Here is a 20,007-nt window from a genome sequence, read left to right as displayed (position 1 = left end):
TCATATTTACTTATATTTTATGATAAAATATATGACAAGCAAATGACATATCTATTATAATAATTATACCCCAGCCGAAAGTTATCAATATGTCAAATCGATGGGCTTTTTCGTTAAAGCAAATTACTATCTTTGGGAGGGTGGTGATTGCTATATTATCCACCCTTGCTGCCTTAATCTAACTCCATTGGACTAAGTGCGCTTTACTCTGTTTGATCGTGTGTGTATTAAGAAATAATTATATTGTTTCTGCCCGACAGCTATATAGTGATAAATATTGGAGAAACGCCGCTTCCTCAATGCTTAAATCGCAATTGGGGGCAGGGGGAGCAATAACACTGAATCAAGCAATATAATGAGCTTAATCTGCTGTGAAATCAAGATTTTGTTTTTAGCTGTCTGGGAAGTTATTTCCGAGACGATCAACAAAGTCGTAGTCATAGGGTAGTAATTTCAACGACCAAAGCCATTATCCCACATAAAACAGTCGCAATAAAGTTGGCAAATTTTATAATGTAAAGCGAAAAAATAAAAATACAAATAATATAAATTATGTGCATATTGTATTATACGCAATGACAGTGTGCGTTTTATAGTTAAATACAGAATAGAGAATTTATGTAATTCGCAATCGTCCACATGCAAATATGCAATCTATCATTGTTTTATTATTGTAAACTCGCAGACATTTTGTAAAGTAAATGTATACTACCATGATAACTAAATATTTAGTATTTAATAAATCGTCGAAAATCCGATTAGGATCGATTTATGTAAACAAATAAACCAGGAAAAGTGAGGAGATGTCTATAATAATATGGTAATGATATGTACATAGAATTATATTGTGTACATCAATTTTTATTTTATCCTTAATGAATTACACTAAATTATTATATTTTTTATTAATTGTAAATTTGTTACACCATAAAAATATTTAGTAAGCTAAAACTGAAACACTTAACTATTTAAATAAGTACAAAATGCACATTTTTATTAAATTACTTAAGTACCTTCATATTATAAATCGAAAGAAAAATATACATTTCACATTTAGTTAGAACATGATTGCGTACGTTTGTTTTTTTTGGCAACACAATTACGTATGTTTGTGGATGAGTTGTCAAATGTTATCAAATTTATTAATTTTACCATAAACTTAATAAATATCTAGTAGAATATGTACACTTCTATAATAATCAATATAAAATAACAAAATATACCAAAGAGAATAACTAAATAATAGTAAAATAACTAATAAATAAATAAAATTGTCAATAAATTATTAATAAAGTTTAATATTTTGTACACAATAGTGTAAAAAAATCAGGTAAAATCTTACGCAATCGTGTATCTTAAAAAGATATCACCGATAACGAACGTACGCAATCGTGTTTTACCTTTACATTTGTTGTATTGGCATTTAAATAAATATTATATACAACCTGAAAAGTAACTTATAGACATGAAATAATTTATACTATATTAAGTCCCGAGAATGTATACCATTTAGATAATAGATATTTTAGATATTTTAGATTTTATTTAATGAACATGATGTAATCATAAAATAATAATATATTCAATATACAATTTAATTTTAGAGTATAATTTAAATTAAGCTCACATTAAAATTATTTATTTTTTTACTTTGGAGTATTTACCAAAATAATTTTTATATTGTATGGACTATGAGTTTTAATAATCTACTTATATATAATGTTATATAATAATCTGGACTAGGAAGGTAGGCACGGAAGCAACGAGAGCGCGGAAAGACCTTGAAACAGAATTTGTTTAATCATTGAAAAATTAAAACTTATAATTCGTATTTTGATATATAGCTAAATTATTTTTTTATTTTTAAAATATTTATTTTAAATTATTGTTGTTGTAAATCGTAAAGCTGATGATGAATAAGATTAAAACGAAATGATTAAAAATAAAATATTTTCTAGTCTAATAGAATTATTATTTAACGGTAATTTATAAAAATGACCGTAGAAAAATAAACAGATAAATAAATATACAATGTATAAAAGTGGCTAAAGGAAGACATGGTTAAACATAAAAATAGCTCAGAACAAAAATAAGTAAAATCAGTGAATAATAAAATAAATAGTAGATATATCTATTTTTTTTTTTTTAATAGTGGCACTCATTAAAATTGATAATCCAGTCATCTACGTGTTTTTAAAACGTAGTAAATTATTATTTTACTTATATGATGTGAAAATTAGTATCTACATATATGTATGATATAGCTACTTATGATTTCAGTATTTCGTAGCGCCGAAATTAAATATAATTTGTAGATACAATATTTTTGTATTATAAATGCAATTATTTTACCATGTTTATTTTAAGATACTCAGATACAATATGTAATATAATGCTTCGGGTATAATGAAATAATATTTAAAATTATAGCACATTACGTATAGGAAACGCAATAGAAAACTCCGTGCATTATTATCCGTAAAGTCAGATTAAGCACAGCATTGTCGTATTTTTTATGTTCTATAATATAGAAATAAAATAAAATAAAATTAGTACTGTCAAATAGATAATAAAAATACATTTTGTCTCGATCAGATTTATCTAAATTTTAAATATTCGTTGGTGTTATAAAAAATATTTTCTAACCTGACGAAAGAATATTTCAAATATTTGTTATCAAACCACAATAATACATTTAATAATAATAAATAAAAAACAAGTGTCAAAGTATGATTTTTTTTATACATAGCTGTTGGGTATATTAAATTCATTCATTTTATTTCTATTACAGTATTAGCAAAATGTTATGTATCGTATTATCCTACATACAATACTTATCATTCGTCAAACAAATAACACTGATGTAATCAATCACTACGTGCACATTTTGTCACGGAAACATTTTTTTTTTTTTTTTTTTAATTGCTTTTGTCGCTCGGCATCTACTACACGTTTCCATCAAGATAATAACAAGTGTGGCTTTTACTCATAAAACATATCATTAATGTTAAACATTAAAAAGGTTAAAAAAAAATAAAAATAAATAAATAACAAAATAAAGCCCAGTGTCAATCGAAGTGCCATATTAATCATATTATTATATAAAAATATTACAAACTCTATAATATTATGTACCATGTGTATACATTTGTATATTTAAATAGTATACAAGTAAAAACCACTTTTCGCTTGCTAATCGCTACTTTTTAAAAACGACAAAACATAAATTTGAAATTTGAAATAGTGGTGTCTCTAATACTCTAATACTCTAGAATAGACATATTAATATCTACTTTGATACCATATTTTAGGACCTATTTTATTTAAAAAGAATTTTGACTGACAATAGATGAGTTAATATTTAGTTTATGGGTCTTTCTGCTCTTACGCATTCTCAGAGAGTTAACAATTTGGATTTTTCTTTAAATGTGTGTTTAGGTAGAGGACACCACTAACTTTTTAAAAAAGTCTTGATTTAATTCACGTAATATTATTAAAAAAAATTTCAACATGTTTACGTATATTATACGAGTAATATTTTCGTGTACCATTTTTTAAAAATCAGATCTATTTATTTGCCCAGCAAAACCAGATTTAAACCTGATTAACGATATAATACAAAATTTGATGCAAGTATTTCTTATATAGATATTCGTACACGCGGTAAATTATTTGCACTTTGCAGTAGATGACCTATATTTTAGTATATTAATTTATTATATTTATTATAATACTTGCTGTTTTTATTAAAAAAAAGACTTATTAAAATATATCATTTATTATTATAACTAAACAGTATATTTTGCAGTTTATTTTAAAATTTAAATTATTTAAATCAATAACTGATTTTGTTTTAGACTTTATAATGGTAAATAATATGTCTTAATCTTAAATAGATTTTAAGTTGTGTATGATTAGATATTTTCACTGAAGTTATTGGTAAGCAGAGAATAATTTTTTCGCATAATTATTTACTCACTTCATTAAAAATATTGGCATAAATCCATTCTACAAAATAGCAGAAAAATTAGTTCTCGCGTAAATACGTGTATAATTTCCTTATAGGAATTAAATTTAAAAAATATATTCAACAATTACTAGTCGTGCCAAAAAAAACTCAGTAATAACAATATACATAATATTATAAAATATAATTTACGCATTTGTAATAATAATAATATATAATAATATTATTACATTTAAGAAAATTTATATTTATTTAATTATTAGTTTTAATTCAACTTAAATTTGTAATCATTTTCAATTGCTCGGTGTGTAGTATATTAATGAATTGTATTCACAAACTTCCTGACACGTTACCTCTAAATGTCAAAGAATGAAAATTGCATACATCCCATGATAGTTGAAGCTAGGAAATTAATGATCATGTGTGTCGTTTTTGTTTAATATTATGTTTGGAGTTAAAATTTAAAAGTATTAGTATTTCTACAGATATTGTGGCTTAAAATAATTGTTTTGAGTAAATTCTGTGTTGGTTTTATTTTATTTCGTCATTACGGTTAGTGCGTTCAATAACGATGACGTCAATGATGCCATTTCGGGTTTATTTAAAGATAGATTCTAAAATGTTATCAATTTTTAAAAAAATCAAATTTTATCCTATTAGTGCCGTTTTGTACCTAAATTATAGTAACCCCTTCCTCCCCGGGTAAATCTAATTGTTATACTTAACTCCAAAAATAGCACATCTGTGTGATTTTAAAATTCCTTTATATTGTTCCGTTCCCCCTTCCCCTTTCAAAATCACAACATGAATGGCGTATATAGGGTGATTTTTTTCAAAGGTAATTTCTAGTTCTCTCGATAAGTCTTAATGTACTTGTTTAATAATTTTATTAAAGATAATATTAAATCATTACAAAATAACATTTTGAAAAAAATAAATACTTTTTCTATTTATAATTTGTTATAATTTGTTATGCTTTAATTTTTGAATAGCTACCTACAGTATTTATTTTTATTCACATACTCCAAAGCAGAATATTTATTAAATTTCAATACATACAAATCGAATTTCGAACGAGTAGTTAAATGGTAAGAGTTTAGTTATCTATATCTAAATATTATAAGTATTGATGACTGAAGTGGAGTAACATATGGATATTCTGTAAAACGTTGGTCTCTACTTTACTTATCAATAAACTACTCATCAATAACTTATCTATTAAAAATATTAAAAAAATGTATGAATATTTTTTTAAATGCTGTTTTTTAGTGACCATGATTAAAATTATGTTAGAAAAAAATATTCTTAATACTTTTTAAGAAATGAATGTTTATCTTTAAAACAACGACCCCATATATTCTTTGCATTATTATTAGCATTACATAATAAAATATGAACATCAACGGAAATGCTACATATTATACGGTGTAAAATTATACGTTATTATAATATAAAAATTCGATTTGTACTTATTGTATTCATATAGGTACCTATATACGATAGTTCAGACTATTGTTACTTGTATTGGATTTTCCGTTATCCACCACTTGTTCACATTTTCTGAAACGTTTTTTGAATAATTTATCCACTTTACTTGGAAAATGTCAATCTCCTCGTACAAGGGCACACGTCAACCCAATGTAGTATCTACCTACTAATATATAGATATAATGTAGGTATGTGTGACGTGTGTACGTACATAATTTTTGGTACTCAGCCAAAAAATATTAAAATATTACGATGTTGCCGTATTTTACGTATGAAAGTTTCACTTTGTATATTACAGCTGCACTGTTGTATGTCAAACAGACAGACGAGTTCTACGACATATTATACTTGCATTTATAATAATATGATATGTGTGCTTGGAATGATTTCAGCGACTGAAATGAACGCCCTCAGACTGGAGATAATCGACGGCGTGAATCAATTGCTCAAGTTGCCGTTGATCTCTTACGTGATCGACAACACCAAAACAATGATCAACCAAGTAATAATCATTACGCAACCAAAATATGCTGACTGTTGTTCAGATATATATATCATATTATCTTAAACAATGAAAAATATAATATTATTTTAAGTGTGTGTTATTCACGGCCTATTTATAATATTTTGTTTTTTAGTTTGTGTGGTTTTGCGAATACATCGACTTAAGCAAAAAAATTCAAAACATTATTCCCAAATTAGTGAATCGGTTATACGATCTAACGTACACAGCAGTCGACAATGAAATGAAGTAAGGCTCGTTTTCGTTTATAAAAACGTATGAGTCACCAAACGTATTCACCCCAATTTTATTTAAATAATGCATTATTTATTCAATTACCAATTTTGAAAGTTATAATTATATTTAATTATCATATTTCTAAATACTTAATCAATTCTATAGGTAGTATTCTGTGGTTATATAAACTGTTTTTTTTTTAAATGACAAGCACTTTTTTAATGTAAATTATAGTTGAGTATGTTGATATAGGTGTCTATATCGAAATTTAAATGACTATAGTTTTTAGAGTATTCAAGTTTGTATACTAAAGATATGTTTTAATAAGTAGGTTTTTAGCCAATAGCCCTAGATGCCGAGGCTTTAAAATAATAATAATAATAAAAAAGTAGGTTTGGAATGATTAATAAGGCTATAATAATTTGAGATTTTAGCAATTTATGTTAATCTTTTTAAAATTTTTATAATTTCTGTAAAAATTATTACAACAATAACCAAGTATAAGATTAAATAATACGTCTATCGAATATTTCGTGAAAAATAACTATCGATGAAAAATCAGGAGTGAATATGATTTTTGAAATATCCTTATAATAATTGCAAGTTTTTACCATCACTGTTTGTAAGGATAATAGATATCCACCTAATTGATATAACAACGTGCCGAAAAGTTGATTACTAGATTTAGCTTTTAAATGAAAAATATGATTAAGTTTATTTTTTTCTTGTTTAGTTTACGGTAAAAAAAAAAAAAATCCTGAATAATCGTGTTTGTTATATTTCAGATACCACAAAGCAAAAACAAAATTTTTATGTAATCCGGAAAAGGGATTTTTAGAATTGGAACAGAAGTTACCGTTTTCGTGGCACGCTTTCAATGAAACGCCTAAATACGAAGTAATTGTTATTACAATATCCCTGTCATAAATTATTCATCAATGTATCATTATAATATACTTAACTAATTGCTCCAAAAACTATGAAATAACAATTAAACGCTATCGGTTGCCACTCAATCGTTTCTTTCAGGAAATTCCAGAATATAGGATGGCCACTAAACTGTTGAGTATGTTTGCACCATCTAATGTAACGTTTTGGTTTTTATACTACAATTTGATGCCGTTTATGGATTACACAAACTGGTTGCCACCGTTCCGAGGTAGGTTTTTACAAAATTAGGCATCTATAAATAATTAAAAAGTTAAGGTTAAATTAAGCAATGCATACTTTTTTAGCTATTTAATTTTATTTAATTAGTTGCCTTATTTTCTAATTCTCTTAATAACTTAAACAATCAAATAATCCATTACAACAAATCACATTTTTCAGTTAATTTAAAAAATGAATACTTTAAGTTAAAAATTATTTATATACATATCTATTATTAATTAAATAATTATTTTTTTCGTTTTATCACTTGAATTATAATTGTATAAAACTTTACTTTATTAACGCTGACTTAACTCAACAAACTCTAGCTAATATTTATATAATTAGTTTTCACGAATTCTCCAACCTTTGAATATCCTGTATATTTTAATATCTTATAGGTAATAACAAAAACCACTCCATCATTACGGTTTTATAATTCGTACGGATATATCATATTAATATATTATCGTGTGCATGGCCACAATTTTTCCGATTATTTCAGACTACACTGCTGTAGATCAGATCACGTAACCACGTAACATTTTAACGTACCTATCTCTTTATTATAAAACCAATATTTTAATAACAATAATTCCATATAATAATGCCTATGAGTATGTGTATAGGTATATGTGTGATTAAAATTTCGTTATCAAAAAATATTATGTATAATAATAATATTTGAATACACGAGCCGCATTTCATGGTTTAAAGTTTCATACCTTTAATAATATCATGATGTGATATGTATATTATTTAACTAGTAGGAATAGTTTACTATACTAATTAGTTATGCGCACCAAACGTTAATTATTTTACGAACCAGGCGCGAACTTGTATGTTGCATATTATTGTACAATAAGTAATATCGGATAATTAATTAATATGCGTGGTTAAAACTTTTACAATATAATATTTAAATTTTTTTTTAAAAAAAACATGATTTTATAAAAAATATTCAGAAGATATACGTATTTCATAAAATCCAAAAGTTTGTATTGTAAACGTAATATAAATATTATTTATTATTTATTATAATATTCGACATTATATGTATGATATATTCATTCTTGGGTACCCATTGTATAATTGTATAAATATATTGCGAATAATGTTTTCTTGAATTTGACTGGTTTAAACAAAAATTATTATAGGATTCATTAAAATTTTAGAGTCTACATTTTATAATTTTATTAGTAGTCTCACACATTTTTAGAAAAATTCGCTTTTTATACAAAATTAATTTTATCTATAAACCCAATTAAGTTTAAACACAAAAAAAAAAAAATAGTTAATAATACAAATGTATACATAATAAGCGGTGTTTTGCTTACTAGTGGAGTAATGGTGATAGGGGATTTGGAACACGGATATTTAATTAAAAATTTGTAGGGCTGGATTGATATCAATCGGTACATCATGTATAGATTTCTTTTCGAACCTATAGTGAATTCGATATAATACCTGTCATGTTTCATGTATAAATTTACATAATCTAATAATGTATATTATGATGATAATACTATTTTTAGATCTATTAAAAATTACTCTGTATCCATAATTACAATTTAATTGTACGTTAAACAATACGTATAGTTTATCGTGGTTTTGATTTGAATTGATAATCGATAATAAATAACAATAAACAATTATGAATGTTATCAAATATCTGAATTATCAAACAAATTACAAGCTAAATACAAGCATAATATAACATTTTATTGTTTTTTATTCATGCTAAGAAATAGCTATTTTTAATTATTATTTACTTATTACAGTAAGATATATCCGTGTTTTTTATTTGTCCTGTGAAAAGAGTATTTCAATTTTGCATCTATAAAAAATGCATTATAATAAATGAATCATTTTTACAGAAATGCAAGATGTATTGATAAGTCACATCATAATTTACATAAATGTATAAGCTTACAAGTTTTAATCCGATTGATAGGGTTTTAATGTTAGTTATAGATTTTATAATAGTAATAGGTATACGATATACATCATAATATTGAATATCGTGAAAAAGTGTTATTGGTCCAACTTTAAAAATATGCTATACATGTTTATGAAGTATTCTCATAATTTTACACCTCTGACACCATCCATGAAACAATAATGCACTTGAATACTGATAAATTATATTATTATATTTTATTGTTTACGTAAATAATTTAACCTGTTGCGTAATCACACACACACACACACACACACATGTTGCAGCTCATGCAATGATAGTAGGATCACAGCACTTTGTGACATTTGACCAGAGGCATTACGACTTTAAAGGGCAATGTTCGTATCTGTTGGCCAATGATTTTGTCGGTCATGAGTTTTCCCTGGTGCTAAACTACGAATCGGAAATTAAAGGCCACTATACGATGTTGCTGTTACTGGGGTCCGAGACGATTTCGATAGATCTTCATCGCAAGGTACGAGCAGCTTACATAATTTTATTGTAAGGAGTTAAGGGTAATGTTTTTAACGTACACGAAAATATTATTTTATTACCACCAATATATTATATTATATGTTCAGCGTCGGATAGGTAAGATACTGGCTTACCAAAAGTATTAGAATTTCTAACGTTTGATTACAGATTTAGGCTACTGTACGGTTTCATAATTCGATTCAATTATATTTTTTACTATTTAAAAAAAATAATGATAAATATTAAGCACTCACAAACGGCTCAAATTTTAAGCGGTTCACTGAGATTTTCTAGTTAGTTCGCCTGCTCAATTTAGATCTGTAAATGAAGAATCATAAGTACCGTAGTTATTATATAAATGCGACAGAGTAACAATAGATAATTGTCTTTTAAGCACATTAAAGTTTGATGAGCAAGTTCTCTCGACTATTCAATATCGAATGCTTACAATTATAATATGTAGGTACCTATGGTCACTCAGCATTGTAGTGTAAACTTGAATGACATGCCATTAATAATCTACGTAACGAACCGTATTTAATACTCAATTTCACATTTTCCATCTCTTCCTAGTATGCATTGATTCAATACAAATACGCTCATAATTTAAAATAAATGCATACAATAACGTAACAGTAGCGATCTCATTATTGCATTATTACAATATTTGTATTGCATGACATAAGTATAATATACTACACCTATAATATGGATAATGTACGGGTGAAGTGGTAAACGATAATTATTTTGGTATAAAATGACTGAAGGGCTGAAAATATAAAGTGTATGGTCTATCAAACAATACTTCTAATTGTACGGAGTTCTAAAATTTAAAAGTATAAAATATATTTATATTATTAAAAATCAATAAATTACTCTAAAATATAAGTACTTTATTAAAGTGTGAACATTTTATGAAAAATAAAATAAAACTGTGAAATTGTTTAAAAACCATTAGCGACTGGAAATTGTAATTTTAAATATAGTTATTTCGATTTTTAAAAGTGATACAATTTTTTACCGATAAAAAGTATACTTTAAAAAAAATTTAAACATGCAATGGAATAAAATACTCGGAATTTATATTATGTAAGCAAAAAAACATGTTTTTAATGAAATTTTTTTTCTTTATTTAGAATCAATACTATTTAGCAACTATTAAATAAATAATAAGTTACTATATTAATTATTATAATAATGATACTTAAAATGTTTAAGAATACTATTTCGTTATAAAGTATAATATATTGGCGTGTATCTTATGAAGAATTAATACATAATTATATGCAGTAAATAATAAGACAATACTATTAAATTAACAGAAATAATAAATTATACCTTCTATTATTAATTTATAATAAGTACTTAAGTTTTAACAACAGATTGTTCTGGAAAATTATTAGTTTCACTAAATAATATTACTTTAATACTTTAATACATTAACACTGACTATAGTTATATTAATAATAAAATATAAACCTAAGTAAAGTTTATTATTTCACTAATTTATTATAAATGTAAGTATATATATTTCAGTTTCATTTAAATCAATACTTAAACCATTTTTCCACTTAAATCAAGATAATAATACATAAGAGCATCGCCCATTTGCGCTAAAAAAAATTAATTCTTTTTGGGTACAGCTTATTTGGACCAAATTTACTTGATATATTTAATAAAGTATTACATCTTTTCTTTAAACAAGAATCAATACAACTTTATTTAAATTATAGTCAATTGTACACATTTTTAAAAATAATAATACAAATTATTTTAAACAATAGGTAATAAATAGTTAGTAAGTACCTACATATTTTTTTTAAAAATTGTAAACTGTTGGTTATCATAGTCGTTGGTCGAATTTTTTTCAAACAATAATCAGTAGTACACATTTATATCTTCGTTTTTAGAAGTAGTGAGATGTATATCAATAAATCTTTATGAACATCAGACACAGATTTAGAATTTGAAAGAAGAGATTTTTTACGAGCATGGTAAATACTTTTTTGTACAACAGATACATCAGTAAAATCTAAATTAGTTATGTACTTATGTAGTTATTCATTTCAATTAAAATAACCTTCCTTGGACGAATTTTCGATAGCCACACGTTTACATGCTGCAGTTATATTTAAAATCTATAGACTTATAAGAATAATTTTTCTATACATTATAGACACAAGTACACGATGTCTTTTAAATATAAAAATTAACCAATTCGTTAATGTAAATTTTTTACGCGGGTAAATTTGGCGCAAATGGCCTCTTAAAAAAAACATACTTTTTTATTTTAGCGCAAATGAGTAACCCCTATACATTGCCACTCTCATTTTTCTTTATTTCTATTTAATTTTATTTTTTAACTATAATTTCTTTATTTTCTTCATTCGTTTTAGATAAAATTAATGAAAAAATATTATCAATAACTAGTTGATATTTATTTAATTTGTTATTTATTCATACTTAATTTATATTATTTATTTATTTTTTGCATTACACGTTAGATAAAGTGTAAAATATTAAATTGATACCCACTACAAATAATTAATAACAATTGGCAATTAATATTTGTACTATTATACAATAAGATTTTAATCTGTAATTACCTAATCATTAATCAAATTTGTGACTTGTAATTTTATTTTTACTTAACAAGTTATAATGCTTATCTTCTAAATATTGAAACGATACTCATGTTTTGCATTGTTATATTATATCTTCTGTGTTTGCCAATTATCTCAAAAAAATTTAAATTTTTAAGTTTTTGTGTTTTTTTTTTATAAATTATGTTTTCTAAAATGGTAACAAAAAAGTTTTTATTTATTTATTCGCAATGCGCATTGTAAAATTATTATAATCAATACAAATGTTGATTTATCGTAATTTTAAGTAGATACATTCTAAAATACAGTTGATTTGTAGTAGGTTGTAGTACCTACAAAATCGATTCTCGGACACATTTAACCATTATTATTGTGACGAATCAGCTATACAGGCCATTATAATGCATATTCAAATAACCTATGCCATTAGAGTTCAAAACGAGTACTATATAATAATGATTATTAATTTAATATGAAATTAACCCAATACAATATGTATACACTATACACTGTGTAATGTTTATACAAATTCGAACGATATTTCCAGTAAATGTTGTGCACTGTATAGTGTATACTATCACGATATGTTGATATTAGTGTATTATACTTATACTACTTATAGTATATTAAAACCGTCTTGGTTTCCTTTTTATGTTTCAGGACGTGAGAGTTTTTCCCGACAGTATTAAACAACTACCTTTGCAACTGAACGATACGGTTATCTACTACGAAAACGAAATACTCATTGTAGAAAGCGAAAGGGGATTATCTCTAATATGCAATATGAATTTCCAATACTGCACGTTTCATGTATCAGGTACAAAAGTATTATTGTTATTATTATTGCTGAAATTATTGCAACCATGGTCACATAATAATATCAGCATACATCATGGTATTGTGCTATCTGTGCCATGTAATATATTTTATATAGTTACCTAGGTACTGTTATCATTAGAGATATGGTTTTGATTATTATTATAAGTGTAATACGGTACAACACTAACAAAGTTACAAATTAATATCATCGTATAACGATTCTGAATGTTTCACTATTTTTACTTTCCATATTTTTTAAAACTATATAAATAATTATTTTTACCTCATATTATATGTATAAATACATCTAAGTTATTTTGTACTTCATTTAAATTTTTTGCTAATATTATTTAATGAAAAACTAATTTGTTATTTTTAATCATGTATATTTTATGTTTTGACTTTGAAAGTCTAACTATTTTGAAATTTTACATCATACAGCAATGTATAACATTGTGAATAGGTTGGTACTAGCTTGATACATATGTATGTAGGTATAGCATAGATATTGGAATTTATTTCAATGTCTTAGAAAAATTAAAATTAGAAATGTACAATACTTACTAAAATAGTATGTAACATCAATAAAAATGTCACGTACATAATAGATTGCAGAAGACCATTTTACTTAATGATGGATGTTAACAAAACTAACAAAATCTAAAATAACTGAACTATATTATTGGTTGTTATTTATAATTATTTACTCAGCTGGTTTAAAAATTATTATTGCATTTCTTTGCAGGCTACAGCAATAATTAGTTTAATTGTAATGTTTTAATTATCATCGATGTACGTGAAAATATTTTTGAGCATTATGATAGTATGAACAAATTTAATAATGCAAATTGAAAAGGAAATTAAACTTTTTGTATGCGATCACAAGCGTATATGAGGGATAATATAGTGATGATGAAATGATTAGAACAAAGTTTTAAAATGACACTTATTTTGTCTTATCAAAAATATTCTCAAAGATTGACGATTTAGTGAGAAATAATCAATCAAACATATTATCATAATATTAAAAAATAAATTTTTATGAAAGTATTTAATAATATTGTAATGATATTGTATAGTTTAAATTGTATAAGTAATTAAAAAGTGTTAGGTACTTACTAATAAAGAAAAATATATTATTTGTTTTGTAATTTATATCATATTACCGTTTTTGGTAGTAATAAAAAAAGTAAACAATTTTTTTTTTAGGGGGAAAGTAAGAATTTTAAAAATCCACAAGAGGAGACAAAGAAAAAAAAAATTCGGGAAACACTATTTTAACTTTTATTGTCTATTTGATTATGAAACGTTTTAGGTTCACACTTAAAAAATATTAACTCACATAAGTCACATAATATTCTTTCTTGCGTTTTTTTTCTGAATGTTAAATAAATTATATTAAAAATATTTTGATTTCTTTTATTGTTATAAACTAAAAGTTTATTTTAAACAGTATCTAATTTCCAACTTATTTATCTTGCTAATTTATAATGACTGCTTATTGTTGCTATCGAATTACTCGCGTCTGGTAATATCGGTTTATTTTATTTTTTGCTTTTTATTTTAATTTACTAACTGACTGATCATGTTTGATTGATTTAATGAAGTTCCTGATCTTAAATTGTTATCTATTCTGATAAAAGTGTTACTCGTACTCTTTAAAATTTGTCTAACTTAAAATTTTTGAGGTAAATAACATTTTTAATGATCATTCATGTATAATAGATTAATACTTGATTCAGCTTTGTATAACTGTATTTTTATTTTTATTCAGAAATCCTATGTTATTATTTTTTCAAAAAATGTATGTCTTTTAAATTTGGTTTTTAACATTGCAACTATCAATTTCGTATTATCCATATTTTAATTTATATAAAGTCGATTATTCGATTATGCTTAGATTGCATTTTTTTATCTTTTAATTTTAGTGAAATATTTATCTAATTATCAATATTGATAATGATAAAAATACATTTTATGACATATTAAATGATGTTTGATCTATGTTCGATATTTTATAGGTGGTTTTCTATAAAAACCAAGGGATATTATTATTTAAAAAAAAAAGTTCATACATCTTTTAGTCCTCAAGAAATCTCGCTAATTGGTAAAGATTCGAGTATAAAGAGTATTATTCGACGTATATACTATACACAAGATTTTTTCATTTCATTCAAAATCGTTTATGTTTTGAGATTTTCTTTTTAATAAAATGGTTGAAAAGGTATCCCTATCAATTTTCAACTTGATGGTATACGTTTTAATAGATATGATCACTATCCTCTCAATATTTTTTAAGTATTCTTATTTAATTCTAGTAGCTTCAAGAACTATGGTTCCAGGGAATAAAAGATTCAAAATTACTTATCTTCTAATTATTATAACTTATTTTTAAGTAGACGATATCGAGTATTGCTGTTTTTTTAAATTAACTCAAATCGTCTCTACAATTTATTACAGAAAGAAAAAAACAGTATAATAATAAAAATTATGTTTTTTTAGCTGGTTAATCAGGACCGTTCCTTGTTTAATTTTATATTGTTTAGAAGCTAAGATTGTTTTATTTTTATTTGTTAATATTTTATTTTGCGTATAGTTAATTAAGTCTTAAAATTAGTATGAATGAATGAATGACAATTATTATAAAAATTATAAATTATTAACAAATCGATATTATATATAAAAGGTTATTTTTTTGTACTCTTATTAATTATTATTAATATTTTGATCGTGATTTTAAATTATTTATAAAATCTTATATTATTTCTAATATTAGTCATGATTAGGGAACGGATTTATAGGTAAATGCATATTTTTATTAGAGATCAAGATATTTAAACTTTGACACGAAATGTTCATGATTTAAATCATTCTTATAAAATGTTTCTATATGCTCCAATTATATTGGTCAATATGGAACGATCGTTTAGCCATTTAAAAAAATATTTTGAGACCTAATAGGCGACATTTAACATTCAATAATTTAAAAGGAATTGTAATTATTCAATGCAACACATCATTTTGATATTTTTATAATTATATTTAATATATTACTTTTTCATAAATTCACTGTATTTATACAGAAATAATTTTTTTTCCCACATACTTTGATGTTTGGAGCACACATTTTATAAATTATACTTCCATACTTATATACATATGTTTGTATTTTTATTACATTTAATTCTGTTTTCCGTCTTAGTCATGTTCCAAGTTATGATTATAAAAGTACATAATGAATTATCTTATATATTTATTTATCAATGTATAATATACTGTAGTTTCAACTTAAAATATATAATATTATTTTGTACCTAACTAATTTAATTATGATTTTTCCATAACATTTTTCATACATCAAATTAATTTTGCTTGTATTATCATATTAGTTCACTTATCATATCACGAAACCACAATTTTCATATCGATATTTATTTTTAAAAAAAAGATCTTTTCTCATATTATTATAAAATATTTTTTCTTGCCTATAAAAAAAAATATTAACAATGTTTCTTTTTAATTTTTTTTTTTTTGTCGGTAATTAACTAAATATTTATAAACCATTGATCTAATAAAAATGAAAAGTAAGATTTTAGATTAGATAATAAAACTGTCTATATTAAATAAAATTATAGTTTAATTTATAATAAATTTAGAATAAAAAAATACACTATTAAACATACAACAAAGTTAATATTGTTTTAATTTCATAAAATATAAATCAAGTTTAAAATAAAGTTATGCTATAAAAATTTCAAGCATGTGTATACTGTGTAAACACCAAGATAAATGTTTACCCTCTAAAATATTTGCCAAGTGACGTCTACTTAGATGTAATTATACATAATTGTTATTTTTTTTTTCAATTTTATGATGTTATTTCTACTGTTAAATTTTAATTCAATTAAGTTATACTACTAGTAATATAAATTGGTATTTTCTGATTTCAATAATCTCTGAAGAATGGCTTTTTCTCTGTTTGTTGCAATTTACCACGATATTTACTCGACCATATCGTTGAATATCTATACGCGTATATCTAATAATAATAATATTTTTAAGAATATTAAATGTAAATTACAAATATTATATAAAGTATAATATATGATAGTTAAAAATACATTTATAATTTAAATACTACAATAATAACATAAAACATAACATATAGGGTAATAATTATTATTAATATGTTCAAACAAAAAATAGTAGGTAAACAATAAGCACTAAATGAAAAATTTATTAAATGCAAAAAAAAAAATGGATTTAAAAGAATTTTTTTTAATTGTAAGAAAACATATCTATAGTTAAAATAAATTAACATTGTTTACAATATTACCAGCAGAGTATAGTATACATGCAGACATTGAAGTTTAAGCATATATTACGTACTTTGTATAATATATTTGGTAAATTAAATGTATGTTTATTCCTGAAATTGATTAAAATATTTACCTTACAATTTATTCTATCGAAAAGTTCAGAATAATCAATCATAATACCATGGAATAATATAAATACAATTTTTAAATTTAATGTAAAATATCTGGTTTTTAAAGAGCTATAATTTGAAAAAAGCTACCTATATGTAGTTATATCCTGAATGGAATTCTCTTTCTAAGCGATATTCCTAAATAACTTAAAAAATTTTTTTAGTCTGAAATAGGATGATATTATTTTAATTTATATAATATGAGTGGTATATAAAAAAACAAAAAACAAATATTCAATTTGAGATTAAATTCATGAAAAATGTAATATTTTTGAGCTGATTCTTTATAAACAGCTTTATATATGCGTTTTCTAAGTTCTAATTTCATAAAAAAAATATTCCAAAATATGTTATCGACATGATTATTAAAATTGTTTTTTAATCAAATAATCTCTTCTTTGATAATATTTTTACTAGTCAAATTTATTTTTATAGAATAACTAATAATGAAGTTTTTTTTCGGGAGTTTGATATTTATAAAATTTGTCAATATTAAAAACATAACAACATATTATGATCACATCATTGGCAAAAATAATTAAAATTAACTTAAAAATAAATTGAATAATAATACATTGGTTCGTATATTTTAGTTTCATAAAAATATTAGGTGGGTATTTAGAATATTTTAAAAATACACAAATTATTAATTTATGAACGTTTTAGTCGAAAATCGTGTATGTATTACAGTTGTGAAAAAGTTATATTATTTATAAATGTAAATAATAATTTAAATAGTTTTGAAATTTTTTATAAAAAACAATATAATTTGTAATTGAAGAATTATCATCTATTTTAAATATATTATATGATATACAACTTCCATTTACCTGGAAATGTACTCCTTTGAATCCATTTATTAAATAAAAAAGTTGACGTATCTAGGTAATAACACAAATGTAATTTCTTTGAAGAATTTTTCTGAAATATCATCTGGGCCATTATATAAATTAAATTGATAAGCCATAATGCATTAAAAATGTCAATTTTAAATATATAAATTTCATTTTTATCGTTAATATAACTTTCGAAGTTACTTATAATTTGTGCATATTTTATAGAAACTTTAAACGATTATCGAAAAAAAGATTAATTAACTACTAAATTTCAATATTAAAGTCAGTTTTCCTATCTTAGTGTTATGAATTAAATAGAGATCTGCCTCTATTTAATATATTATGTATATAATACTTATAGATTTTATTTACATCAAAAACTTCCAAAATTATTTTAAATAACTAATATATTAATAAATTGAATGTTTTTTTTATTATTAGTAAATAATAAATAGATTTTTTAATCTCCGTATCATATATTTTTACGTTTGTAGTATGATACTAAAAAAATTAAAGGTTATACATTTTTAAATAATAATAAGCACTTGGTTTTTATTTAATTTACATTTTTAAATCTTTACTGAATTAAAAGGGGTAAGATAATTTATTTCTATTATTTACGTACTTTTAAGGATACAATGATTTATTATAGATAGATATAATTATAGAATATTATGTAAGTCATAAATAAAAATATTAGAGTTGTAATCAAATAAGGATGGTTAATAAATAAAATCAAAAAAAAAAAAAAACTATAGTAGATAAAATAAGCCCCTATATTTAGATTATATACTTAATAAACAAATTGTAATTTACATAATTTGTTATAGCCAACGGGAAAAATAGGGCAAAAGTTTCGCATAAAATTTAAATTAAATTTTAAAATATATTATAGTCAAAAATCACACTTTATATTTAAAATAAATGATTTTAATATTTAAACAATTGAAATAAGATAATTTTTCATTAAAATATAAATCAGTGTAAAAAAATTTTTCAAAAAGTAAATACTGTAACTACTCTTGATAACAAAAAATTAGCCACAGGGCATTCAATAAATATGTTTTCGACATAATCAATGTATAATCATATTATGTATTAGAGCGATTGAGCAAACGTATGAACTGAAACGGTTACTAGAATAATAAATGAGTATTTTATTGTTGCAAATAAAAGTTCGATTTACTACTATAGATTAAAACAGGTTTAGATAATAAGTTAAAAGTTATTAAATAACCGAAACGAGATTGTCTATCAATCTTTCGATTCCGAATTTAAGTTTTATTAATTTGAGACTTAAGAAGTAGAGCAATATAATTTTGTTAGAAAACAACAGGAATTTTAGAATTTAATTTTTCTCGGATAAAGCTGAAATATAGTTATAAAATGTCATCAACTTTTTTATTTAATGTATTTAAATCGTTATCTAATATTTTATAATATTAATTGTTGATATTATTTTATTTTGGGCAGTCTTTAAGGT

At 23.6% G+C, this 20,007-nt stretch overlaps 1 protein-coding gene across 2 annotated transcripts in view; it reads left to right on the top strand.

Moving 5' to 3' along the window:
• The window catches only part of LOC112603750, a 105,027-nt gene that overhangs the window by 58,124 nt on the left and 26,896 nt on the right, over positions 1 to 20,007 (top strand). Inside the window, exons 61-66 of one of the 2 annotated variants that reach the window (XM_025352480.1) lie at positions 5,848 to 5,957; positions 6,094 to 6,206; positions 6,980 to 7,091; positions 7,224 to 7,353; positions 9,570 to 9,778; positions 13,041 to 13,197. In XM_025352480.1, coding sequence (XP_025208265.1) covers positions 5,848 to 5,957; positions 6,094 to 6,206; positions 6,980 to 7,091; positions 7,224 to 7,353; positions 9,570 to 9,778; positions 13,041 to 13,197 — 831 coding nt within the window. Of the gene's footprint in view, positions 1 to 5,847; positions 5,958 to 6,093; positions 6,207 to 6,979; positions 7,092 to 7,223; positions 7,354 to 9,569; positions 9,779 to 13,040; positions 13,198 to 20,007 lie in introns of those variants that run through there. The other variant, XM_025352481.1, reaches the window with a different exon arrangement.

The sequence above is a fragment of the Melanaphis sacchari genome, unplaced genomic scaffold (assembly GCF_002803265.2).
Source record: "Melanaphis sacchari strain LSU unplaced genomic scaffold, SCAv2.0 Contig110_pilon_pilon, whole genome shotgun sequence".
Lineage (NCBI taxonomy): Eukaryota > Metazoa > Arthropoda > Insecta > Hemiptera > Aphididae > Melanaphis > Melanaphis sacchari.
The sequence above is the reverse complement of the archived record's forward strand: the minus strand, read 5'-3'. Positions and strand labels throughout refer to the sequence as shown.